Below are 26990 nucleotides of genomic sequence, written 5' to 3' on the forward strand. Positions count from 1 at the left end.
TTGACAACCCGATTACTAAAGTCATATTTTTTACAGTCAAGTTTGGAGCGGTTAATATTAAGCTTGAATCTGTTGTGTGCTCTTGTGTTGTTGTGGTTGAAGTTGAAGTAGTCGCCGACAGGCAGGACATTGCAGCATATGATCTTGTGGGCAATACTTAGATCTTGTTTAAGGCGTCTTAGTTCTAGGCTTTCCAGACCCAGGATTGAAAGTCTATTCTCGTAGGGTCTTCTGTTTCGAATGGAGGAGTGAAGGGCTCTTCTGGTGAAGGATCTCTGGACATTTTCAAGGGTGTTGATGTCCGAGATGTGGTATGGGTTCCAAACAGATGAGCTTTTCCTTTCCTTTCCTCCTTTCTTTTTCCCTTTCTTTCCTTTCCTTTCCTCTTCTTCCTTTCCTTTCCTTTCCTTGCTCACCTGTGGCAGATTTGAGGCGGGGGCAGAAGGTGTCGTGGGAGCCTTTCAAAAGTCTCCGTCGCCCAGCAATGCCGCCTTGACCAGGGCGGGAGGCGGGCCGGCGGGGGCGGGGGCGGTTCGGGGTCGAAAGGGAAGCCGGGACGGGCTGCGGGGCCAGCGGAGATCCGGCCATGGAGGCGGCGGGGACGCTGGCGGCGGGCGCGGCGTTGCTGCTCGGGCTCTACGCGCTCCTTTACTACTACTTGGGGGCGGCCACCTGGTGCCGGAACGCGGTCAGCCTGCGGGGCAAGACGGTGCTCATCACAGGTCGGTGTTGCTTTCTCTCTCTCTCTCTCTCTTTCTTTCTTTTTCTCCCTTCCTCCCTCCACCTCCCTTTTTTCTTTCTTTTCTTCCTTCCTTTCTCTCTCTCTCCCTTCCTCTCTCTTTCCCTTCCTCTTTATTTTCTTTCTCTCTCTCTCTCTCCCCCTTCCTCCCCTTCTTTCTTTTCTCTCTCTCTCTTTTTCTCTTTGTTTCTCTACCTCCTTCCCTCCCTCCCTCTTTTCTTTCTCTTTTCTCTCTTCTTTTTTTCTTTTTCTCCCCTCCCCCTCTTTATCTTTCTTTCTCTCTTTTCCTTCCTCCCTCTCCTTCTCTCCCTCCCTCCTTCCCTTTCTTTCCCTTTCTCTCTCTCCCTCCCTCTCTCTTTCTGTTCCTCCTCCCTCCCTCCTCCATGGCTCCGCGCAGATTCTTCCCCATCCAGGTCCTGCTTGTCCCAAAGATGCTTCAGACGCAGCCGAGAAAGTCCAGCCCCCAAAAGGCCCTTTGGGAATAAACCGGGTAAGAACCGGGAGGGCAGGAGCTGCACCGGAGGCTCCGCAGACACCAGCCGTCCCCGGGGCTGCCCCGCCCCTGGAGACCGGAGGGGCGCAGAGAATATAGAATATAGAATAGAGTAGAATAGAATAGACTACAGTAGTGTAGAGTGTAGAAAATAGAATGGACTGGAATAGAATTGGAGAAGAGAAGAGAATTTGTTTTATGCAAAAAGTTTTATTTTATTATATACATACAAAACAAACATAAACAAAACATTATAAAAACATTGGACGATGTGTGGCAGTCCTGCTTCTTATTTTCTACAATGATATTTCTATATTACCATCATTTAATATTTCTAATATTATATACATTATACAGGTCTTATATCGGTATCTCTTTTATTCCTATATTCTATATTCTTTTCTTTCCCTGTTATTTGTTAGGTGACTATTTCATTGGTTGTCTTTATTTTTGTTTCTCATTCTTCCCGACTTTCTAACCAAAGTTAAAATTGGTTTCAGCTTTCGTAGCATTCCAGCTCATCTTTAGCTTTTATTTCCATTGTTAATTTATCCATTTCTGCACTGATCATGATTTTTTTCCAATAATTCATCTTCAGTTGGTATGTTTTCACTTTTCCATTGTTGCGCAAAAATTAATGTCGCCACAGTTGTTATGGGCGGGACTAAGTAAATTTGCCATTTTTCGTATCTTTCATGGGTTATTTCTAAGGAGAAATTGTTCTGGTTTCCTTTCAGTTTTCTTTTCCAGTATCTCCTCTAACCATTTTCAACACTATTCAGAATATTCTTGTCTTGTTGCAAAGCAACCACATGTCATAATAAGAACCATTCTCTTCCCTACATTTCCAGAATTTAGGTGAATGTTTTTGATCTAGTTTATCTAATTGTATTGGTGCTCTATGCCACCTGTAGAACATTTTGTACCAGTTCTCCTTGTACCTTGTGGCTTGTGTTAGTTTTTGGTTCCTTATCTATAGCTGTTGCCATTCATTTAAATTTATGTTGTTATGTTCTGGGCCTGTTTAACCATTGCCTCATTGACTTGTTCCTCTTCCATTTTGTAATTTAACAGATATTGGTACAGTTTTTAATATTGATTTCTCAGCCGTTCCTAGTAATATTTTATCCAGTATAGTGATACCTTGTCTTCCAAACTTAATTGGTTCCGGGACGAGGTTCTTAAGGTGAAAAGTTTGTAAGATGAAACAATGTTTCCCATAGGAATCAATGGAAAAGCAATTAATGCGTGCAAGCCCAAAATTCACCCCTTTTGCCAGCCGAAGTGCCCGTTTTTGCGCTGCTGGGATTCCCCTGAGGCTCCCCTCCATGGGAAACCCCACCTCCGGACTTCCGTGTTTTTGCGATGCTGCAGGGGAATCCCAGCATCGCAAAAACGAGCACTTCGCTGGCAACGGAAGTCCGGAGGTGGGGTTTCCCAGTGAAGGAAGCATCAGTGAAATCACAGCATCGCAAAAACACCAATGTTCTCGAAACGCCACCTCCGGACCTCTGTGTTTTTGCGATGCTGTGATTTCACTGAGGCTCCCCTCGCTGGAGGGGAGCCTCATGGGAATCCCAGCAGCGCAAAAAATGGGCGCTTCGCTGGCAACAGAAGTCCGGAGGTGCGGCATCCCAGCGGCCGCGGTGGGTTTGTAAGGTGAAACTAGTTTGTAAGAAGAGGCAAAAAAATCTTAAATCCCGGGTTTGTATCTCGAAAAGTTTGTATGATGAGGCGTTTGTAAGACGAGGTATCACTGTATTGTTCTTTTCTCTATCCTGAGATCTTTTTTCTCCCTTTCATATCTTGACTTTACCTGGAGGTACCCTCACCACTCTACTCCTATCCCTTCATCCCATAGTGCTAATCTAGTTCTTAGAATCTGTTCTTGTAGATTATAATTTTGCTGAATTTTTAAAACTTAGGATGTACTTAGGCTTCTAATGGTGAAAGCTGTTCTGGTTTCTGGTAGAAATTTAGCAATTACAAATAACTCTTATTAAATGCATTATATCATGAATAAAGAAACTCCGTTTATTTCTCTGCTCTTCTGGAATTCAAACACATTTCATACAGGCACTTATCCGTTGGTCCGTTATCTCCCTTAACTGCATTTCTTACATCCCTTCTCCTTCTCCACTTAACAAGATTTATTTTCCTAACAGCATGATTCCTAAAACAGCAGCCCTGACTGTTAATCAACACAGAATATTTTTGCTTACTTGAGAGTGGCAAGAAAAACATCCATTTTTCTCTTCCGCAATGTTGAAACTCCACCCTTCTTCCCCACTGACCCCCTGACGTGCCAAATACATCACTACAGTATTTAACCCATTCCTCTCCTTAATATCTTCTTCCAGACACCTGTTCTCTATGTTTTGGGGCCCTTCTGAATTTAGGGTTAACCCAGCGAACGTCTGATTCTCCCTCACTAGATCCTGAACTCATAGCCCCATCCTGTGGCTGGCCTCCCACCTGTTCTACTACCTGTAACCCCGGGGGCCCCACTAATTCATAAACACTATCTGAATCCGAGTCCTCAATATCTTCATCATCCTCCAACTGATCAGGAGTATGTACAACAAAAACCAGTTGGGAATGTCTCTATACATTTGTTTTTTAATGTTCATCAATACATTTAATATTGATTTTCTTATGTAATGTCCCAAAATTGTTAGCCGCTCAGAGTCTATTTCGGAGTGAGCGGCATATTAATTCAATCATCAATCAATCAATCAATCAGGTTTAGGTTTAGGTTTATTGGATTTATATGCCGCCCCTCTCCGCAAACTTGGGGCGGCTCACAACAACAATAAAAAACAGTACAGTACACAATACCAAATCCAATGCCCACCCATCCAGTTCCAATTTAAATTAATAATCTCATAAAAAACAGTATATATAAAAAACAGGCACACAGTCAATCAATCAACAAAACAACATGGGCAAGGGGGAGGTGTTTTAGTTCCCCCATGCCTGACGGCAAAGGTGGGTCTTAAGGAGTTTACGAAAGGCAGGGAGGGTGGGGGCAATCCTAATCTCAGGGGGGAGCTGGTTCCAGAGGGTCGGGGCCCCCACAGAGAAGGCTCTTCCCCTGGGTCATGTGATTTATGTTTATCATCCCATAGAAAGGAATGCCAACCAGCTTGTAGGTCATGTCCTTCAAGTTCTAGTACTCTTTTATTCTCCAATTCAATCCATTCTTTTGTCATGTTGGGGGCAATATGATGATTCTGTAAACCGCTTAGAGAGGGCTATAAAGCACTATGAAGTGGTATATAAGTCTAAATGCTAATGCTAATGTAAGAGCTGCCTCCTGATAATATCCCCTCCAATCTGATAAACCAAATCCCTCTCTGTCTTTTGCTTCTTGGAGCATTTTTAACCTAATCCTTGGGGGGTTTTCTTGCCAAATGAATTTACTGATTATTTTGTTTAGGTTCCTAAAAATATCCTTGATCTAATTTTATTGGGATGGTCTGGAATAGAAAGAGATTTTTAGGTAAGATATTCATCTTACCTCGGAGAGGGGCGGCATACAAATCTAATAAATTATTATTATTATTATTGTTATTGTTATTATTATCATCATCTTTATTATTATCTTTATTATCTTTATTGTTGCAGCTTGATATTTGCAGCTTGATCCACTTCTCTAAGTCCTTTTAATTTTTTTTCAGTTAGTTTATTATCATAATTATCCTTTTTAATTTAAAAATTTAAAAAGCATAATTTTTTTATTGGCCAAGGGTGAACGGACACACATGGAATTTGTCTTTAGTGCATGTGCTCTCAGTGTACATAAAAGGTAAGTTCATCAATAATCATAAGGTACAACACTTAATGATAGTCCAGGTACAAATAAGCAGTCAATCATATTAGGAAAGTCAATATAATTTCTAAGAATACACGTCACAAAGTTACAGTCATACAGTCATTAGTGGGAGGAGATGGGCGGTAGGAACGATGAAATGATTAATAATAGGGCAGACTTAGAAAATAGTTTGACAGTGTTGAGGGAATAGAAACATAGAAACATAGAAGACTGACGGCAGAAAAAGACCTCATGGTCCATCTAGTCTGCCCTTTTACTATTTCCTGTATTTTATCTTACAATGGATCTATGTTTATCCCAGGCATGTTTAAATTCAGTTACTGTGGATTTCCCAACCACGTCTGCTGGAAGTTTGTTCCAAGGATCTACTACTCTTTCAGTAAAATAATATTTTCTCATGTTGCCTTTGATCTTTCCCCCAACTAACTTCAGATTGTGTCCCCTTGTTCTTGTGTTCACTTTCCTGTTAAAAACACTTCCCTCCTGAACCCTATTTAACCCTTTAACATATTTAAATGTTTCGATCATGTCCCCCCTTTTCCTTCTGTCCTCCAGACTATACAGATTGAGTTCATTAAGTCTTTCCTGATACGTTTTATACTTAAGACCTTCCACCATTCTTGTAGCCCGTCTTTGGACCCGTTCAATTTTGTCAATATCTTTTTGTAGGTGAGGTCTCCAGAACTGAACACAGTATTCCAAATGTGGTCTCACCAGCACTCTATATAAGGGGATCACAATCTCCCTCTTCCTGCTTGTTATACCTCTAGCTATGCAGCCAAGCATCCTACTTGCCTTTCCTACCGCCCGACCACACTGCTCACCCATTTTGAGACTGTCAGAAATCACTACCCCTAAATCCTTCTCTTATGAAGTTTTTGCTAACACAGAACTGCCAATGCAATACTCAGATTTAGGATTCCTTTTCCCCAAGTGCATTATTTTACATTTGGAAACATTAAACTGCAGTTTCCATTGCTTTGACCATTTATCTATTAACGCTAAATCATTTACCATATTACAGACCCCTCCAGGAATATCAACCCTATTGCACACATTAGAATCATCAGCAAATAGGCAAACCTTCCCTACCAAACCTTCCCCTATGTCACTCACAAACATATTAAAAAGAATAGGACCCAGAACAGACCCTTGTGGCACACCGCTTGTAACCTGACTCTGCTCAGAATACTTGCCATTAACAATAACTCTCTGATGTCTATGCTTCAGCCAGCTTGAAATCCACTGAACTATCCAGGGATTAAGTCCAATCTTCACTAATTTATCTATCAGCTCTTTATGTGGAACCGTATCAAAGGCTTTGCTGAAGTCCAGATAGGCAATATCCACGGCACCACCTTGATCCAACACCTTTGTGACATAGTCAAAGAACTCAATGAGATTAGTCTGACACGATTTGCCTTCAGTAAAGCCATGCTGATTTGGGTCCAATAAGTTATTGTTTTTTAGATGCTGATTTATCCTCTTTTTGAGTAGAGTCTCCATCATTTTAACTACAACTGATGTCAAGCTAACTGGCCTGTAGTTACCAGCTTCTTCTCTACTGCCCTTCTTGTGGATAGGCACAACACTGGCCATTCTCCAATCCTCAGGAACATCTCCTGTTAACAGGGATTTGTTAAACAAATCAGTCAGTGGGGTAGCAATGACAGATCTGAGTTCTTTAAGAACTCTGGGGTGGATGCCATCTGGACCCATTGCCTTATTTATCTTTAATCTTTCAAGTTCTTCTAAGACATCGGCTTCTAAGATGACTGGAGCTGAATCTGTACAGCTGGAAGCAATGCTATATCCCTCTATAGTATTATTATTATTTTGTAAGGTGTCTTTTGAGAAAACTGAACAGAAGTAGCTATTGAAATGGTCAGCGATCTCCTTATTCCCATCAATGCATGTATTATTCCCGGTACTAAGCTTCGTGATGCTGCAGTTTTTCTTCTTCCTATCACTAATATATCTGAAGAAGGTTTTATCCCCCTTCTTTACAGATTTTGCTATTTCTTCCTCTTTTGAGGCTTTAGCAGCATTTATTACCTGTTTCGCCTCCTTCTGTCTCATTTTATACACCTCTCTATCAGCTATACTTCCAGACTCTTTATACCTCCTATAGGCAGCCTTTTTTTCATTGACTATAGCCCTTACATCATTGCTAAACCATAGCGGTTTCTTCTTCCTTTTACCTTTAGTTATTTGTCTTACATACAGTCCAGTGGCTTTTAAGATGGCCTTTTTTAATACAGTCCACTGGATGCTCGCTCCTGCCATTTTATCCCTCCCCTTTAATTCATTATCTAAATATTCTCCCATTGCATTAAAATTTGTTTTTCTGAAATCCAATACTTTGGTTGCATTATAGGATTGCTCACAATCAGTTTTTACATCAAACCACAAACATAGATGGTCACTGCAACCTAAATTTTCTCCCACCTTGACATCTGAAACCCAATTCCCATTCGTAAAAACTAAATCTAGAATATTCTCCCCTCTAGTTGGTGTCTTAACCAGCTGTGCCAGAGCTGCTCCTGTAAAGGCCTCTACTATATTCTTACTTTTGCATGTAAGGGCACTGGGGATATTCCAGTCAACATCAGGCATGTTGAAATCACCCATAACCACAATATCTCCCTTTACTGCCATTAGGGTAATCTCATCCACCATCTTGTTGTCATGTTCCTCAGATTGCCATGGAGGCCTATAGATCACCCCAATTCTAATGACAGAACCGTCTTTATTTTGCATGCAAATACAGAGGGTCTCCAGATCTTTACATGTATTTTGAATTAGTATTGTTTTTAGACTTTCTTTAACATAAATGGCTACTCCACCTCCCCTTCTCTCTATTCTATCCTTCCTATACAGTGTATATCCTGGTATGGATATTTCCCATTCATTAGAATCCTTAAACCATGTCTCAGTTATGGCAACCAGATCCAAATTATCTCTAGATATTATGGCCATTAACTCACAGAGCTTGTTGCTCAAGCTTCGAGCATTCGTGTACATTACCCGAAGAACATTATTTTCATTATTAGTTTGCCCCTTATCATCAACAAACTACATCTATTTTATTTTCAGCTCCCTTTTCATAAGCTTCCAGAAACTGATTTATCCTCATTGGTCGGGGACAGAAATCCTCCACATCTGGTACATCTCTGTCCCCTTTACCTAGTTTAAATGCCTGTCCAAAAAAGTTCTGAATTCCTCACCGAGCACCTGGGCACCTCTGTATGATGGATGCAAACCATCCCTCTTAAACAACTCCCTATTAGACCACCTACTGACATCATGACTTACATAGCCAAAACCTTCAGCTTTACACCACTGCCTTAACCACACATTAAACTCTCTGATACACGTTGTTTTATCCTCTTGGCCACAAACCGGTAACACCTCTGAGAAAGTCACTGAATCAGTTATTTTACCCAGCTCCACACTTAGACATTGAAAATCTCTTTTTACTACATTAACATTTCTCTGGGACAAATCATTTGTGCCAAGATGCACCACCACATCAACGTTATTACCTTTACTGACAGTCTTAACAATGTTTGTAATCCGCCTCCTGTCCCTGCTGGCAGTGGCCCCTGGGAGACACCTCAGCACCTTCACCACATCCTTGCTCTGTCCCAAATCAACACCTCTAACGGTCGAATCACCCACAAGAAAATGTGTCCTCTTTTTATTTCTACTAACTGCACTTGATGGTTTGGTGACATTTACGACAACTTCCCCTTTGAACATCCCCTCATTCTCTGCCTGAGGGACCTTGCTAATATCTCCAACATCCTTACATCCTTACTATTTAAATCCGCAAGAACACTATAGGAATTCGATACAGAGAGATCAACTGCACGCAATCTTCCTGAACCGACAGTTGTCCAAACAGCCCTCCTCCTCGGGGGGCGCTGTGGAAGTGGAGGCTGGACACATGGCTGCATTACAGCACGTGGCTGGGACAATCTTTCCACTTCTGCCTGCAAGCTACAAACTAAGGACTGCAATCTAGAGATCTCGCCATCTAACCTAGATGTCCTAATGCAAAGAGGGCAGTACCCCAAGTTCCACAAGGTACTATGAAACACAACAGCCAAACAAGTGTTACACTGCACCAAGCCAATCATCTTAAGAATGTATTGAAATACAGGTACTTAGCAAGAAAATGAACCCCTATTGCTACCAAACTTTGCTGATTTTGGTTTATAGTTATATAATTCGCGCGCCACCAGGCGCGCGGGCCACTATTTTTCTCTCCTCTTCCTCAGTGTTCTGAAAGTGCAGTTTAAAATGGTTTTACTGACTCTTTTATACTTCCAAGTCTAGTCCCCTCCTCCCTGAATTCAAAAACACAATCAGCCAATAGAATTTCCCCTTACAGCCAGTTATATCCTCTCCCCCTTGAAATCAGAAATACAAACTGTATAAGAGCACTATTTTTCTCTCCTCTTCCTCAGTGTTCTGAAAGTGTTCTGAAAGTTCTGAATTATTTATTTATTTATTTATTCATTCATTCATTCATTCAATTTTTATGCCGCCCTTCTCCTTAGACTCAGGGCAGCTTACAACATGTTAGCAATAGCACTTTTTTAACAGAGCTAGGCTATTGCCCCCACAATCCGGGTCCTCATTATTTGTTTAGCAGAGTGATGGCATTTGAGGAAAAAACTGTTCTAGTGTCTAGTTGTCTTGGTGTGCAGTGCTCTATAGAATATGTAGAATATTTAGCGTCGTTATGAGGGTAGGAGTTGAAGCAGTTTGGGTCCAGGTGTCTGTAAATATTTGTTTGTGTCCGGGATGCGAGGGGTCAGTAGATATTTTCACCGTCCTCTTTTTGACCCGTGCAGTATACAAGTCCTCAATGGGAGGCAGGTTGGCAGCAATTGTTTTTTCTGCAGTTCTGATTCTCCTCTGAAGTCTGTGTCAGTCTTGATGGGTTACAGAACCGAACCAGACAGTGGTAGAGGTGCAGATGACAGACTCAATGATTCCTCTGTAGAACTGGATCAGCAGCTCCTTGGGCAGTTTGAGCTTCCTGAGTTAGTGGTGAAGGCACCAGAACAGAAACCACATAAAAGCCAGGCTGAAGGGACTAGAATTCACCGTCTCCTGATGATTGGCTCAAAGTCACCCAGCAGCTCTATTGCCTAAGCTGGGACTAGAACTCAATGTTTCCTGGCTATCAGCCCAAAATCACTCATCCTTCCTGTACTAAAGAAAGTTCAACATCCCATTTTCAATCAGAATATAAATTTATTTATTTATTATTTGGATTTGTATGCCTCCCAGAGTCCTTCAGGGCTGGCATATAAATCCAAATAGTAAATAAATAAATGGAAGGGACCTTGGAGGTCTTCTAGTCACTCAAGCTGGAGACCTTATACCATTTCAGACTGTCTGGCCTCTTTTTGAAAATCTCCAGTGTTATATCTTTGTTCTTTCCAATTCACCAATAAACCTTCAGGTATTAGCCATCTAAAATTCACCCATTTTCTAATCAGACATTTAGTCAAAAGTTGTTACTCTTTTCTAATATCTCTCACTCTTCTGGGAATTTGCTTTAAAATAGCTAGAGGTATCACAAGCAGGAAGAGGGAGACAGCGATCCCGCTATATAGAGCGCTGGTGAGATCACATTTGGAATAATACTGTGTTCAGTTCTGGAGACCTCACCTACAAAAAGATATTGACAAAATTGAAGGGGTCCAAAGACGGGCTACAAGAATGGTGGAAGGTCTTAAGCATAAAACGTATCAGGAAAGACTTAATGGACTCAATCTGTAGAGTCTGGAGCAGAGGTCCCCAACCGCCGGTCCGCGGACCAGGACCGGGCCGTTGGGGTTTTTCAGCCGGTCCGCGGCGCCAGGGCCCCCTCGGCCTTTCCGCGCTGCCCACCGCCCGCCCGATCTGCCCCCTCTGCTCCTCCGCCACCTCCTGCCTTTTACCGCAGCTCCTCCCGCACCCGGAACGCACGCCCTGCCCACCTCACCTTTGCCGAGAGCACTTTTGTCCCGGGCTCTCAGCAAGGGGGTTGCAGGAGAGGAGAGGCCGGCGAAGGTGATATTCAATGTCGGGGGCGCTCGGGCGGTTGCGCGCGCTCCCTATCTCCCTGCTAGCCCACTCGGAATATTCAAAATAAGAAAAACCTTCGCCGGCAAAGGCTTTTCTTATTTTGAATATTCCAAGTGGGCTAGCAGGGAGATAGGGAGCGCGCGCAACCGCCCGTGCGCCCCCGACATTGAATATCACCTTCGCCGGCCTCCGCTGAGAGAACGCCTGCCCCGTCTCTCCTGCAACCCCCTTGCTGAGAGCCCGGGACGAAAGTGCTCTCAGCAAAGGTGAGACAGGCAGGGCGTGCGTGCGTCACCGCTGAGAAGAACAGAGAGAGAACGAGAGTGAGTGAGAGCAACAGACAGCAAGATAGAGAGAAAGTGAGAAAGAGAGAGTGAGAGAAAGGGGGGGAGAGAAAGAGATAGCAAGAGAGAGAGAACAAGAGAGAGAAAGAGCGTGAGAAAGAAAACAAGAGAGAAAGAGTGAGAGAGAGAGAAAGCAAAAGAGACAGAAAGAAAACAAGAGAGAAAGTGAGAAGAAGAGAGAAAAAGGGGGAGAGAGAGAGAGAAAGAGAGGGGGGAGAGAGAGAAAGGGAGAGGGAGAAAGGGAGAGGGGGGAGAGATAGCAAGAGAGGGAGAGAGAGAAAGAGAGAAGGAAGGAAGAGAAAGGAGGGTAGAAAGAGAGGGAGAGAGAGAGAGGAGAGAAAGGAAGAGGAGAGAAAGGAAGAGAAAGAAAGAAAGAAAGAGGGATAGAAAGAGAGAGAGTGAGAGATGCTCAGTGAGCCTTTCTTTGAAGTTGCCTTTCTTTCTTTCTTTCTCTTTCTTGCTTTCTTTCTTGCTCTTTTTCTTTCTCTCTTTTATCTTCCCTTCCTCTATTTCTTCTTTTCTTTCTCCTTCCTACCTTCTTCCCTCCCTCCCTCCCTTCAGTCCTTCCTCTCTTACTCTCCCCTTTCATAAGTTTCCTTGCTCCCTTCCTCTGTTCCTGTCCTTTCCCCCTTCCTTCCTTTCTTTTTCTTTCCTTCCTTCCTTTCCTCCCTCCATTTCTTGCTTTCCTTTTCCTTCCTCCCTTCTTTCCTCCCTCATTCCCTTCTTTCACTCCTTCCTCTCTTACTCTCCCCTTTCACACCTTTCCTTGCTTCTTTGCACCCTTCTTCTGTTCCTGTCCCTTCCCTCTTTCCTTCCTTCCTTCCCACCCTCCGTCCATTCATTCACCCATTCCTCTCTTGATCGCCCCTTTTACGGCGCCGCTGACAGCCAGCACCCCCCCCCCCCGGGCCATGGAAAACTGGTCTAGCTTAAAGCCGGTCCCTGGTGCAAAAAAGGTTGGGGACCTCTGGTCTGGAGGATAGAAGGGAAAGGGGGGACATGATTGAAACATTTAAATATGTTAAAGGGTTAAATAAAGTTCAGGAGAGATTTTCAATAGGAAAGTAAACACAAGAACAAGGGGCCACAATCTGAAGTTAGTTGGGGGAAAGATCAAAAGCAACGTGAGAAAATATTATTTTACTGAAAGAGTAGTAGATCCTTGGAACAAACTTCCAGCAGACGCGGTTGGTAAATCCACAGTAACTGAATTTAAACATGCCTGGGATAAACATATATCCATCCTAAGATAAAATACAGGAAATAGTATAAGGGCAGGCGAGATGGATCATGAGGTCTTTTTCTGCCGTCGGTCTTCTATGTTTCTATGTAAGTCGAGGATTAACAGTTCACTTAAATGATGATGATCGTTCAAGCCACTCCCACCTTGTCAAGTGGCCGGCAAGCTATAGTGTTATAATCCATTGAAACATTCATTGAAAGTTTGTTTATATATTGCCAAGCCCAACCAGTTATGTACATAGTACAAAGTACATCTATAGTATGTAAATAATAAAGTTGAAAAAAGGTGAACAACATTTTTTACAGAATTGTAGATTCGTTGAGGCTGGGTGTGACAAGGAAGGGCTGGCGGGGGGGGGGGACTCATCTACTGAGTCTCATGACCATGAAGCCACTCCCACCCAGTCACATGACCATCAAGCCACTGCAACAAAATTATGCCATGCCTACAAAATTAAGACATGCCCACAGAGTGGCAGTAAAAAAAAATTGGAAACCACCCCTGCCTACAAGGTCCCTTCCAACTCGGTTAATCTGTAATATTATTATTATTATTATTATTATTATTATTATTATTATTATTATTATTATTATTATTTATTGGATTTGTATGCCGCCCCTCTCTGCAGACTGTAATACAATCTGTAGTAGTATGATTGGGATTGGGATGAACTTGGCTGAATGGCATTAAATGTCTGAGGTTTTAAGATTTAGGTTTTCTGTTTGGGTTTCATAAATTTTGTATTGTATGTTGATATTATTTTGTAAGCTACCCTGAGTCTGCTGGAGAAGGGCGGCCTAGAAATCCAAATAAATAAATACAGTGATACCTCGTCTTACAAACCCCTCGTCATACAAACTTTTCAAGATACAAACCTGGGGTTTAAGATTTTTTTGCCTCTTCTTACAAACTATTTTCACCTTACAAACCCACCGCTGCCGCTGGGATGCCCCGCCTCCGGACTTCCATTGCCAGCGAAGCACCCGTTTTTGCACTGCTGGGATTCCCCTGAGGCTCACCTCCATGGGAAACCCCACCTCCGGACTTCCCTGTTTTTGTGATGCTGCAGGGGAATCCCAGCAGAGGAATCCCAGCAGCACAAAATGGGCGCTTTGCTGGCAACGGAAGTCTGAAGGTGGGGTTTCCCAGCGAGGGGAGCCTCAGTGAAATCGCAGCATCACGGGTTTCAAGGACTTTGATGTTTTTGCGATGCTGCGATTTCACTGCTGGGATTCTCCTGCTGGGATTTCCCTGCAGCATCGCAAAAACACAGAAGTCCGGAGGTGGGGTTTCCCATGGAGGGGAGCCTCAGGGGAATCCCAGCAGCGCAAAAACGGGCGCTTCGGCTGGCAAAAGGGGTGAAATTTGGGCTTATACGCATTAATCGTTTTCCCATTGATTCCTATGGGAAACATTGTTTCGTCTTACAAACGTTTCACCTTAAGAACCTTGTCGCGGAACCAATTAAGTTTGTAAGACAAGGTATCACTGTATTATTTTTTTTTTCAAAATCTGTTATTGCTGCATTCCTAAGTATCCACTGGAGTCTGAACCTGTCCTGTTTGGTTGCTGTACCATACCAGGCAGAAACAAACAGTTAGCTAGTCTCGTTAGTGTATGAATGCAACAATTGGCCTTCAGGTTATTTTGCAACTTGTGTGAGGTCCTGAGCAGAGCCAGTGTTGGGAGACCTGCGCCATCTTCTGGTCTGCGAGAAGCACTGCATCCCATTTTTGAAATTGCTTTCTTCTTTTTTCCTTTTTTTAATTATTACATTTATTTGTCACCCATCTTGGTGGGAAGCGACGCTTTCAAAGACCACATGGGTGCTGTAATGGTCATAAATGGGAAAAAATTGTGATACATATTTACTGTTCTTGTAAATTTTGAACAGTCAACTAGTTTTCCCCCGGAAAGCCCTCACTCTGCTAAAAAAATAATTCCCTCCACACTGTCAAACTATTCCCTCAGTCTGCACTACTATTGCTACTAGTTTTTTTCCCATCATTCCTATCACCCATTTCCTCCCACTTATCACTGTATGGCTGTAACTTGTTGCTTGTATCTATTAATATTGATTGTTCCCTCATTGCTTATTTATTTATTTAATTTATTTATTTATTTATGAGATTTGTATGCCGCCCCTCTCCGAAGACTCGGAGCGGCTCACAACAATAAAGCATAGTACAAATCCAATGATTAAAACAATTTAAAACCCTTAATATAAAGCCCCGAGTTTTCGGAGAGGGGCGGCATATAAATCCAATAAATGAAATAAATGAAATGAAATAAAAAGCAATCATACATCTCATATAAACTATACATAAAGCAGAAACGGTCCAGGGGAATCAATTCCCCCGTGACTGATGACAGAGGTGGATTTTAAGGAGTTTATGAAAGGCAAGGACTGTGGGGGCAATCCTAATCTCTGGGGGGAGTTGATTCCAGAGGGTTGGGGCCGCCACAGAGAAGGCTCTTCCCCTGGGTCCTGCCAGACGACATTGTTTCGTCAACGGGACCCGGAGAAGGCCAACTCTGTGGGACCTAATTGGTCGCTGGGATTCATGTGGCAGAAGGCGGTCCCGAAGATATTCTGGTCCGATGCCATGAAGGGCTTTGTGACCGGAAACTGATGGGCAACCAATGCAGACTGCGGAGTGTTGGTGTGACATGGGCATATCTGGGGAAGCCCATGATTGCTCTCGCAGCTGCATTCTGCATGATCTGAAATTCCCAAATACTCTTCAAAGGTAGCCCCATGTAGAGAGCATTACAGTAGTCGAGCCTCGAGGTGATGAGGCCATGAGTGACTGTGAGCAGTGACTCCCGGTCCAGGTAGGGCCGCAACTGGTGCACCAGGCGAACCTGGGCAAACGCCCCCCTCGCCACAGCTGAAAGATGGTTCTATAATGTGAGCTGTGGATCGATGAGGACTCCCAAGTTGCGGACCCTCTCTGAGGGGGTCAATAATTCCTCCCCCCCCCAGGGTTATGGATGGACAGATGGAATTGTCCTTGGGAGGCAGAACCCAAAGCCACTCCATCTTATCCAGGTTGAGTTTGAGTCTGTTGACACCCATCCAGACCCCAACAGCCTCCAGGCACCGGCACATCACTTCCACTGCTTCATTGACTGGACATGGGGTGGAGATGTACAGTTGGATAAAGAATTCTATTCTATTCTATTCTATTCTATTCCATTCTATTTGAATGGTTGTATGTCGAAAATCACTTGTATTACACCTCTATAATTTCAAACCATTGCTCTTTGTTTATGTAAGACTCTTCCCTGAAAAGGTTGTGAAAATTATGCCCTGACCCAGGATTTCTCAACCTGTGCAACTTTTAAGATGTTGCTTAACTTTAATTCTGGGAGTTCCCAAGGTTGAGAAAGAAATGCTTCACTTTGTGTCACCACAATAACTGCAGGCACACAAATGCAGGCCCGGCTTCTGGATCTCCACCAAAGGCTGGGCGATCTTGGTGAATCCTTTCTCTGCCCTTTCCTAGGTGGGAATTCCAGGATCGGGAAGGCCACAGCGGTGGATCTGGCCCGGAGAGGCGCCCGTGTCATTCTGGCATGCCGCAACAAAGCGAGAGGAGAATCGGCCGTGAACGACATCAGACGGGTGAGTGCCTGCCGTGCCGTTCTCTCCGCCCCTCCATTCTTCTGCATCCAGGTGTCTTCCTGAAGAATTTAATTCGTTTATTTAGTAAAGTGACCACACTATTCTGATATGCAACACAGATAAAACACACTCTTTGTGCAAACGGACATCAGTATTTAAAAGAAGCAGCAACAAATATCTTTATATGAAATAGGTAGGCGGTGCAATAGAGAAGATAAAATATTAAGTTATGATAAAACCATAAGAAAAAATGTTATAATTATTTTATTTTATTTATTTATTTATTTTATTTATTTATTTATTTTGTCAAACAATTATAGGGTGGTAATTTGTACAAATAAAAACATTAGATAAGTAATGATAAAAAGTAACAAAAGAAGACAATAGGACAGGGATGGTAGGCACAGTGGTGTGCTTATGCACCCCCCTTACAGACTTCTTAGAAGGAGGGAGAGGTCAATGATAGATAATCTAAGGCTAAAGGTTTTGGGGTTAGGAGTAGAAACCACAGAGTCAGGTAGTGCATTCCAGGCGTTGATTACTCTGTGGCTGAAGTCGCATTTTTTGCAGTCAAGTTTGGAGCAGTTGACATTGAGTTTAAATCGATTTCGTGCTCGTGTGTTGTTGCGGTTGAAGGTGAAGTAGTCGTTAACAGGTAGGACATTTTGGTATATGATATTATGAACTATAATTAAGTCAGAACGGAGACGCCGGAGTTGTAAGTTGTCTAAACGAAGAATTTCAAGTCTGGTGGAGTAAGGTATTTTGTTGTGAGAAGAGGAGTGAAGGACTCTTCTTGTGAAATATTTCTGGACTCTCTCAATTGTGTTGATGTCCGATATGCAATGTGGGTTCCATACAGGCGAGCTGTATTCTAGGATGGGTCTGACAAATGTTATGTAAGCTCTTGTTAGCAGTTCAAAATTGCCAGAGAAGAAGCTGCGAAAGATTAGGTTAATAACTCTTAAAGCCTTTTTGGCAATGTTGTTGCAGTGGGCTCTAGGACTTAGGTCATTGGATATGAGTACTCCAAGGTCTTTGACAGATTGAGGGTTATCAATAAGTTCAATTCCTCCAAGTTTATATTTATTATTCTGATTCTTTTTACCAATGTGTAAGACAGAGCATTTAGTGGTGGGGATTTGAAGTTGCCAGGTTTTAGACAATTCTGCTACGTGGTCAAGGTCTTTTTGAAGGGTAGCAGCATTGTCGGTGGTATTAGATAGTTTGACATCATCTGCAAAGAGAACACAATTGCTAGTGATGCAATTGCAAAGATCGTTGATGTATAGTATGAATAGTGTGGGTCCTAAAACACTACCTTGAGGGACACCACTGTTAACAGGAGCAGGAAGAGAAGTGGCACTTCCTATTGATAGGAATGCTGTTAACCAATTGTGTAGTAGTCCAGAGATGCCGTAGGATTTGAGTTTCAGAAGAAGTTCGTTGTGGACAACTGAGTCAAAGGCTTTGCAAAAGTCGATATAGATTGCATCAATTGGATTACCTTGGTCAAGTTGAGTGGTCCAAATGTTTTTACAGTGTAAGAGTTGTAGATAACAGGATAATTTTTTTCTGAAACCAAATTGTTTATTAGAAACTAGGTTATTAGCTTCAAGGTGGAGTGTAATGGATTGGTTTATGATTGATTCCATAACTTTGCAGGTGACACAACACAAAGAGATAGGTCTGTAATTTTCAACGTTGCTTGGATCTCCTTTTTTGAAGATAGGGATGACTGTGGCAAGTGACCATAGTGTGGGTAGAGAGCTAGTACTGAAAGATTTATTACAAATTATGCTCAGATGTTCAGCCAAGGTGGAGGAGAACTTTTTTGAGAAGTATGCACATAGTCCATCTGGTCCAATAGACAAAGATGGTTTTAGGTTGTGTAATGCCTTTCTAACGTTATCTTCAGTAAAATCAATTTGTGTAAGATCATTGAGGTTATTTGTGGTGTGATTAAGAAATGTTGGGCATGAGCCATTGTTGTTAACAAAGACTGAGCTGAAGAAAGTGTTAAAGAGGTTGGCTTTGAGTGATTCATCATTATGTCTATGTTGTTTGGTCCTTTAAGGGGTGGGATGGGTCTAGAGTCTTTGAGTTTATTGTTAACAAAGTTGTAGAAGGCACGAGTAGACTTTGTCCGTAGAAGGTTTTCTTCTTGGATGATGTGATAATTGGTACATTCAGTCTTTATTGGGTGACATAAATTTTTATAGCGGCTTTTAAAATTTGAAACATGGCGTGCTTTATTTTTACGCCAGAGTGTCAGAACAGAATAAGTGTTACACAGATAGTCCTCGCCTTACAACAGTTTATTTAGTGACTGCTCAAAGTTTCAACGGCACTGAAAAAGGAAACCAATAGAATAGAATATTCTTGATTGGCCAAGTATGATTGGATACACAAGGAATTTGTCTTTGGTGCAGATGCTCTCAGTGTACATAAAAGAAAAAGATACAAAGAACATTTTGTACAGTTGCAACCGTTTCAGTTCATGTGATCAAAATTCTGATGCTTGGAAAATGATTCATATTTATGACTGTTGCAATGTCCCAGGGTCATGTGACCCTCTTTTGCGACTCTATCTATCTATCTATCTATCTATCTATCTATCTACCTACCTACCTACCTACCTACCTACCTACCTACCTACCTACCTACCTATCATCTATTTGTCTGCCTATTTATTTATTTGTTTATCTGTTTATTATTTATTTATCATTTATCTATCTATTTATTTTTCTATCAATCAATCAACCATCAATCTATCTATTTATCATTGGTCTATGTATTCATTCATTTATTCTGCCTGTCTGTCTGTCTGTCTCTCTCTCTCTCTCTATCTACCCCCTTTTGCGACTCTATCTATCTATCTATCTATCTATCTATCTATCTATCTATCTATCTATCTATCTATCTATCTATCTATCTATTAGATTTGTATGCCGCCCCTCTCCGTCGACTCGGGGCAGCTAACAACAATAATGAAACAACATATAACAAATCTAATATTTAAAATAATTAAAAGACCCTTATTTAAAAAGCCAAACATACACACACCTTATTTTTTCAATCCCCAGCACTACTCTGCAAGGGCTCCCAACTCCCGGGCGGGATTCCGCTGATGCAATCAAGGCGGCATGATACGCGCATCTTGCCGCCTTGAGCGCCACTTTGTAAGTCTTAATGTGAGCTCTTACAAGTGTTTGATCGGATTTAGACTTACTCTTCCTTCATCGCTTCTCTAGATGTCTCTTCTGGCATTTCAACTCCCGAAGCTCCTCGTTGAACCATGGAGCTCTACGGGGTCTAGTGCCGCAGAATTCGGTCAAGAGCCTCTGCTGCAGCCTTGTTCCAGGCCTCAGCCAGAGACTCTGCCGAGCTGTGGACGAGTACATCTGGAATAACCCCAAGCACCCTCTAAAAGCCCTCTGGGTCCATCAGGCGTCTGGGGGGGAACTGCCTAATCGGTTCCGTCTCCCTGCGGGGAAAGATTGGAGCCAGGAAGTCAAGCCGTAGTAGAAAATGGTCTGACCATGACAAAGGCAACACTTCTAAGCCCCTTAGTCTCAGACCATTACTCAATTGCTCAGAGAGGAATACCATGTCAGGTGCGTACCCCCCCCTCATGAGTCGGACCCTGTACTACTTGAGTCAGGTCCATGGCTGTCATGGTGGCCATGAACTCCTGTGCCAGTCCAGAGGTTTTGCTGAGTGAAGGCAGGTTGAAGTCCCCCAAGACAATAAGTCTGGGGAACCCCACCACCAGCCCGGCTACCTCTTCGAGTAGCACAGGCAGGGCTTTTGACACGCAGCTGGGAGGCAGGTATGTGAGAAACAAGCCCACCTGAACCCCTAAGTCCAACTTCACCAAGAGGGACTTGCAACTCGCAATCTCTGGAGCAACGAGTCTACGCAGGCAAAGGCTCTCCCTGGCTACAATGGCCACTCCTCCCCTTCCCTGGGGTCGAGGCTGATGCCATACCTGAAACCCGGCTGGGCAAATTTCAGAGAGAGGAACTCCTCTCTCCGAGCCCAGCCAGGTATCCAGGATCAAATCCCAGATGAGGAGAGCTTTATTTACCACCGACCTGGCATTGAGCAGCAGCAGCCTGAGCCCAGAATTACACTCATCACCAGTGCCCAGCGTTGAGCTCACGGAGCCAGAACAAGGGATCGTTATTAAGCAGCGATGCCTCGTTCCCCTGAAACGGCTAGCTCTGTGGCTCCCACCACATCTGCCTCTCCTCAGCAACCCCGGAATATTCCGACCCTCTGCCACCCCAGAGATCGGTGCCCCCTCCCCTCCCGCCTCTCCAGTGTCAGGTAGGCTAATTAAATCAGTCATACCATTTCCAATCCTTTCATCCATACCAAAATCCCACCCAGCCCACCCATAGCAATCACTCGTTTCATATATATTATCACATCCACCCCAATTATCCATCAAATTTAACCCACTCCAATTTATTCTAAAATTTACTCTAAAATTGATATTAATTAATAATCAATATTAAAATATATAAATTAATTATTAAAAATTTAAAATTAGAAATATTTTTAAAATGTTAAGAATACACATTAGATTAGATTAGATTTATTGGATTTATATGCCGCCCCTCTCCGCAAACTCGGGGCGGCTCACAACAATAAGGAGATAGTCCAGTTCATTAATCTATCAGTCAAGTAGCACCTAAGTTCTAAAAAGGTCAGTTCTGGAGATATTCAAGTTCAGTGGGAAATGTCTGAGTTCTGGGTTTACTAGTTCTATTTCCCAGGCTCTTTTGTGCCGACCGCTGCCACCGGCCGGCCCTCCCGGTCTTTTCCTCTGTTTTCAGCTCCTCCATTTCTACTGAACTCCCCGATTTCCGCTGGTCTCCCTAGTCGCCATCCAAAACCTCTGTAGTTATAGGGGAACTTCCAATTCACGAGCCCCTCCACAATGTCACGCCGTCTGCATACGGACTCCATGGCCTTTAGTAGAGTCCTCCAGCTTCATTGGCGTTTTTTCGCAGTCTCCGCCTTGCTCTCTCGGCCCTCTCCCTCACAGCAGCAGCCGGTCCGGGTGGGCCCTCCACCCGATAGACTTTCCAACGCTGAGCGCTCCCACCATATAGCTCTCGGCGTCTTAGGTCTATTCAGGGGCCAGGACTGTCGTGGTGGTGATGTTAGTTTATTTCCTCTCTCGCCTCCCCCACACCCCTCTCGATCTCTTTATTTCTTGGACTCCACGCAGCGTGTTATTACATCAAACAGCGTCCTGAATCTGTTCAGGGGGGAGGGCTGCTGTGGCATCGATTCCTCCGATTCCTCAGTCGCCCCCCTCTCTCTCGCCCCTCCCCGCTCTCTCAATTCTCGGGGTTGGTTTGCGGCCGGATTCTTAGTCCCTCGGTCTTTTCTCATGGTATGACTATGCAGAAAACAGAGTCAGATCCACAGACGCCATTTGCGCAGTTCCGTATCTCAGCTGATCAAACCCCAACGTGTCCACGGGCCAGCAATGGATCTCTCCCGCTGTGTAAATGCTCGAGACGGGGGTCTTTGGAGGCAGGGACAATTTACCTCACTGAACAGACAGAGCAAAGTTCGAAACTTGACTGAAAAAAATCCTATATTCACAATGTTCCACCATAGTCCGGCGGAGCTGCGGCTTCCACCCACCTCCTCGCAACCCCACCGGAACCGGAAAACATCATACGGCTCTTAAGTGAATCAAGTTCTCAAATGACCTTGCTTATCTGAATCCTCTAATAAACAATTGATTGTTTATTTTATTTATTTATTCACATTTATAAGCCACCCTTCTGCAGCAGAGAAGTGACCCCAGGACACTTTCACCATCGAAAATATTGCTGGTTGCCAAGCAACCAAATTTTGATCACTTGACCTTGAGGATGTTGCGAGGGTCGAAAATGTGAATAGTTATAAGTTGAGGACTGACAATATTGTTTTATTACGCACCACCCAGAGAGAGATTGCCGAGAGGTGAGCAGTCCTACGCAGAAGGTGAGTAAACCAGGATCCGCCCTGGAAGCCGTACTCGATCCCGAAGCTCAGGATTCCTCCCGTTCTTTTCCCAGGAAAGTGGGAACTCGGAGGTGATCCTGATGATCCTGGATCTGGCCAACCTGAATTCCGTGCGAGCTTTTGTGCAGACCTTCTTAAAATCGGAGCCCCGTCTGGACATCCTCATCAATAATGCAGGTGGGGGCAGAGCAGACCCCTCCCCAGGATCACCAGAGGGAAAAGGAAGGGGGAAGATTTGGAGGGGGGATTGTCCGGGATTTCTCTCCTTTCAGGGATTTGGCCATAACTCGAGAAGCCACTCTCTCCCATTTGTAGCTGTTCATTTTTTTGGTATACTGTCTTTATTATTCCAAATGTAAAACAATACACTTGGGCAAAAGGAATCCTCAATCTGAGTATTGTATCAGCAGTTCTGTGTTAGCAAACACTTCAGAAGAGAAGGATTTAGGGGTAGTGATTTCCGACAGTCTTAAAATGGGTGAACAGATGGTAGGGAAAGCCAATAGAATGCTTGGCTGCATAGCTAGAGGTATAACAAGCAGGAAGAGGGAGATTGTGATCCCGCTGTATGGAGCGCTGGTGAGACCACATTTGGAATAATATTGTGTTCAGTTCTGGAGACCTCACCTAAAAAAGATATGGATAAAATTCAACGGATCCAAAGACAAGCTACAAAAATGGTGGAAGGTCTTAAGCATAAAACGTATCAGGAAAGACTTCATGGACTCAATTTGTATAGTCTGGAGGACAGAAAGGAAAGGGGGGACATGACTGAAACAAATATGTTCAAGAGTTAAATAAGGTTCTGGAGAGAACTGTTTTTAATAGGAAAGTAAACACAAGAACAAGGGGGCACAATCTGAGGTTAGTTAGGAGAAAAAACAGAAGCCACGTGAGAAAATATTATGTGACTGAAAGAGTAGTAGATGCTTGGAACAAACTTCCAGCAGATGTGGTTGGTAAATCCACAGTCACTGAATTTAAACATGCCTGGCATCCTGAGATAAAATACAGGAAATGGTATAAGAGCAGATGGACCACGAGGTCTTTTTCTTTTGGACCTGTTCAATTTTATCCATGTCTCTTTGTAGGTGAGGTCTCCAGAACTGAGCACAGTATTCCAAATGGGGTCTCACCAGCGCTCTATACAGTGGGATCACAATCTCCACAAAAGTAGTATAAATCGCAATCATGTGACACATTGCCAACGACAGTCCTGTTTCCAAGAGCACAAAATGCCATCAGGGGACCACAAGAGGGAGCCACTGCAAATTCAGAACCTGGTTGTAATTACTTTTTGGTTACTCCGCCTGTGGTAACTTCCAATAATCGCAAAATGTCACCTCATAAGTCGAGAACTACACGTGATCCTATTTTTCTGGCAGGAGTCGTTAAAGGTGGCCAAACCGTTGATGACTTTAACCAGAGTTTCCAGGTCAACCACTTGGGCCACTTCCTGCTGACCCACCTGCTCCTGGACCGGCTGAAGCGCTGCGCCCCGAGCCGGATCGTCATTGTGGCCTCGAATATGCACTCCTTTGGGAAGATGGACTTCCGGACCATCTACAAGCCGGTGGAGGGAGCGTGGCAGGCTCTATGTTCTTATTGCAACAGCAAACTAGCCAACCTTCTCCACGCCAGAGAGTTGGCCAACCGGCTGGAAGGAACCAACGTCACCTGCTACGCGGTTCATCCAGGTGAGTGGAAGTCCGGCTGCAAGACGCCCGAGATGGAAACACCCCCCCTCCCGCCCAGGTCTGGCGTGGGCTCCACCAGGCATTTCTCTCCTACTGAGGCTTCCCCGACCCCCTCTGCAGAGTTCATCAGGGGAGGGAGATTTCTCCCACCCTCCTGGGTCCAGAATATTAGAATCTTAGGGTGGGGAGGGCCCTTGGAGGTCGTCTAGTCCAACCCGTTGCCTAAGGCAAGATGAGGCTTCCCCCGGTTTCTTACTCCTCTTTGTTCTCCTCCTTCTGCCTTTTCTCTTCCTCCCATACTTCCTCTTCCCTTTGCTACTCTTCTAATTTTATTCCTTCTCTTAGTCTGGACTACTACTAATAGTAGTCTGCACTACTATTACTACTACTTTTTTCTTATCATTCCTATCACCCATTTCCTCCTACTTATGACTGAATGACTGCAACATTTTGCCTGTATCCTTATGGTTTTTATTAATATTGTGCCTTCATTGCTTATTTGACCTCATGACAGTCAATCCGTGTGGTACCTCATGAGTCTTGACAAATGTCTCTTTTCTTTTATGTACACTGAGAGCATCTGCACCAAAGACAAATTCCTTGTGTGTCCAGTCACACTTGGCCAATAAAGAATTCTATTCTATTCTATTCTATTCTATTCTATTCTATTCTATTCTTCTCCTCCCTTTATCCTCTCCCTCCACTGTCCATAAACTCCATTCCCTTCTATCACTGATGATGTCAGATAGTTGAGTGATGAAACCTCAACACTTCCACACTTCAATCCTGATCTACAGATACAGTGGTGCCTCTACTTACGAACTTAATTTGTTCTGCAACCAGGTTCTTAAGTAGAAAAGTTTGTAAGAAGAAGCAATTTTCCCCATAGGATTCAATGTAAAAGCAAACAATGTGTGCAATTAGGGAAACCACAGGGCGGGTGCAGGCTCTGTTTCCTCCCAGGAGATTCCTAGAGAGGCCCCACGGAGGCTTCTCCCCGCCTTTTCCAGCCCTGTTTCCTCCCAGGAGATTCCTAGGGAGGCCCCATGGAGTCTTCTTCCTGCCTTTTCTGGCCCTGTTTCCTCCCAGGAGATTCCTAGAGAGGCCCCATGGAGGCTTCTTCCCACCTTTTCTGGCCCTGTTTCCTCCCAGGAGATTCCTAGAGAAGCCCCATGGAGTCTTCTTCCCGCCTTTTCCGGCCCTGTTTCCACCCAGGAGATTCCTAGAGAAGCCCCATGGAGTCTTCTTCCCATCTTTTCTGGCCCTGTTTCCTCCCAGGAGATTCCTAGAGAGGCCCCACGGAGGCTTCTCCCCACCTTTTCCAGCCCTGTTTCCACCCAGGAGATTCTTAGAGAGGCCCCACGGAGGCTTTTCCCCACCTTTTCCAGCCCTGTTTCCACCCAGGAGATTCCTAGACAGGCCCCAATGGAGGCTTCTCCCCACCTATGGCAGCCCTGTTTCCTCCCAGGAGATTCCTAGACAGGCCCCAATGGAGGCTTCTCCCCACCTATGGCAGCCCTGTTTCCTCCCAGGAGATTCCTAGACAGGCCCCAATGGAGGCTTCTCCCCACCTATGGCAGCCCTGTTTCCTCCCAGGAGATTCCTAGACAGGCCCCAATGGAGGCTTCTCCCCACCTATGGCAGCCCTGTTTCCTCCCAGGAGATTCCTAGACAGGCCCCAATGGAGGCTTCTCCCCACCTATGGCAGCCCTGTTTCCTCCCAGGAGATTCCTAGACAGGCCCCAATGGAGGCTTCTCCCCACCTTTTCCAGTTAGTTTTGGAGGCTCAGGTTTGTAAGTGGAAAATGGTTCTTGAGAAGAGGCAAAAAAAAATTGAACACCCGATTCTTATCTAGAAAAGTTCATAAGTAGAAGCGTTCTTAGGTAGAGGTACCACTGCATTCTAGCAGAACATTATTATTTAAATGTTATTTGAATATTTGAACATATAAACCCCACTGCAATGGATTTGTGTGTTCAAAGCAGCTCACACATACACGCATATATACACCCACATGCAAACACAATCACCTATGCCCCATTGGCACTCAACATCAGTTCTTGGTCTTCAGAAAAGTTTTCTGTGTTGGCCAAATGGCCCATGATTCCTGGGAGGTTGGAAGAGGTGCTGTGTGAAGGGTTCATATAGGATGTTCTCCACTATTGGGTTGCTACCGGTAAGGATGGCGCACCAGTAGCAAAAATTGAGCTCCGCACGCAGCTTTGCTTCTACTGCGGGCGCGCGGGCGTCCGAGCGAGATTTTGCTTCTGCGCATGTGCTGGAATCAAAAACTAATGAGGGGATGCATGTGCGTGAGATATTTCAGTGATTTTTTTACTTCTGCACATGCGCGAAAGCAAAAAAATTGCCAAAATCTCTCTCACACACACACATGTGACCCCTTGCAAGATTTTCCTTCCTGTGCATTGCTGAAACAAAATCTTGCTGGGACGCATGCACAAGCCTGCGCCTGCAACAGAAGTGAAACTTCGCACGCAGCACATCGGTAGTGGCGGAATTGGGAATCCGCCCCTGATCTTCTCCCCACCTCACCCCCCAAATCTGGACAGTCTTTCCTCTCCACCCTACTTTCACAGCCTTTGTTTTCAGGATTTGTTCAAACCAAAATGGCTGACTTCCATCCCCGTTGGGTTGTTTGGCTGCTCTGGACCATGAAGCCCTTCCTCCGAGGTGGGAAGAATGGCCCCCAGATGATCGTCTACTGTGCCACGGAGGAGGGCATCGAGAGGCTGAGCGGGGGGTATTTTGTGGACTGCCGGCCGAAGATGCCCTGGCCACAAGCTCGTGATGACCTGGTGGCTGAGAAGCTCTGGGAATTCAGCGAGATGCTGCTGGGACTGACCGGCGTGGATGGGAAAGGACAGAGGCG

At 44.2% G+C, this 26990-nt stretch overlaps 1 protein-coding gene across 2 annotated transcripts in view; it reads left to right on the forward strand.

Moving 5' to 3' along the window:
• Positions 1–524: 524 nt before the first annotated feature.
• The window catches only part of LOC139158075 (dehydrogenase/reductase SDR family member 13-like), a 26927-nt gene continuing 461 nt past the window's right edge, over positions 525–26990 (forward strand). Inside the window, exons 1-5 of one of the 2 annotated variants that reach the window (XM_070735480.1) lie at positions 525–722; positions 16251–16369; positions 22456–22579; positions 23788–24099; positions 26711–26990. The exon at positions 26711–26990 is cut by the window's right edge and continues 461 nt beyond it. In XM_070735480.1, the coding sequence (XP_070591581.1) occupies positions 587–722; positions 16251–16369; positions 22456–22579; positions 23788–24099; positions 26711–26990 (971 nt within the window). In that variant the 5' untranslated portion in view covers positions 525–586. Of the gene's footprint in view, positions 723–4669; positions 4735–16250; positions 16370–22455; positions 22580–23787; positions 24100–26710 lie in introns of those variants that run through there. The other variant, XM_070735481.1, reaches the window with a different exon arrangement.

The sequence above is a fragment of the Erythrolamprus reginae genome, chromosome 1 (genome assembly GCF_031021105.1).
Source record: "Erythrolamprus reginae isolate rEryReg1 chromosome 1, rEryReg1.hap1, whole genome shotgun sequence".
Lineage (NCBI taxonomy): Eukaryota > Metazoa > Chordata > Lepidosauria > Squamata > Dipsadidae > Erythrolamprus > Erythrolamprus reginae.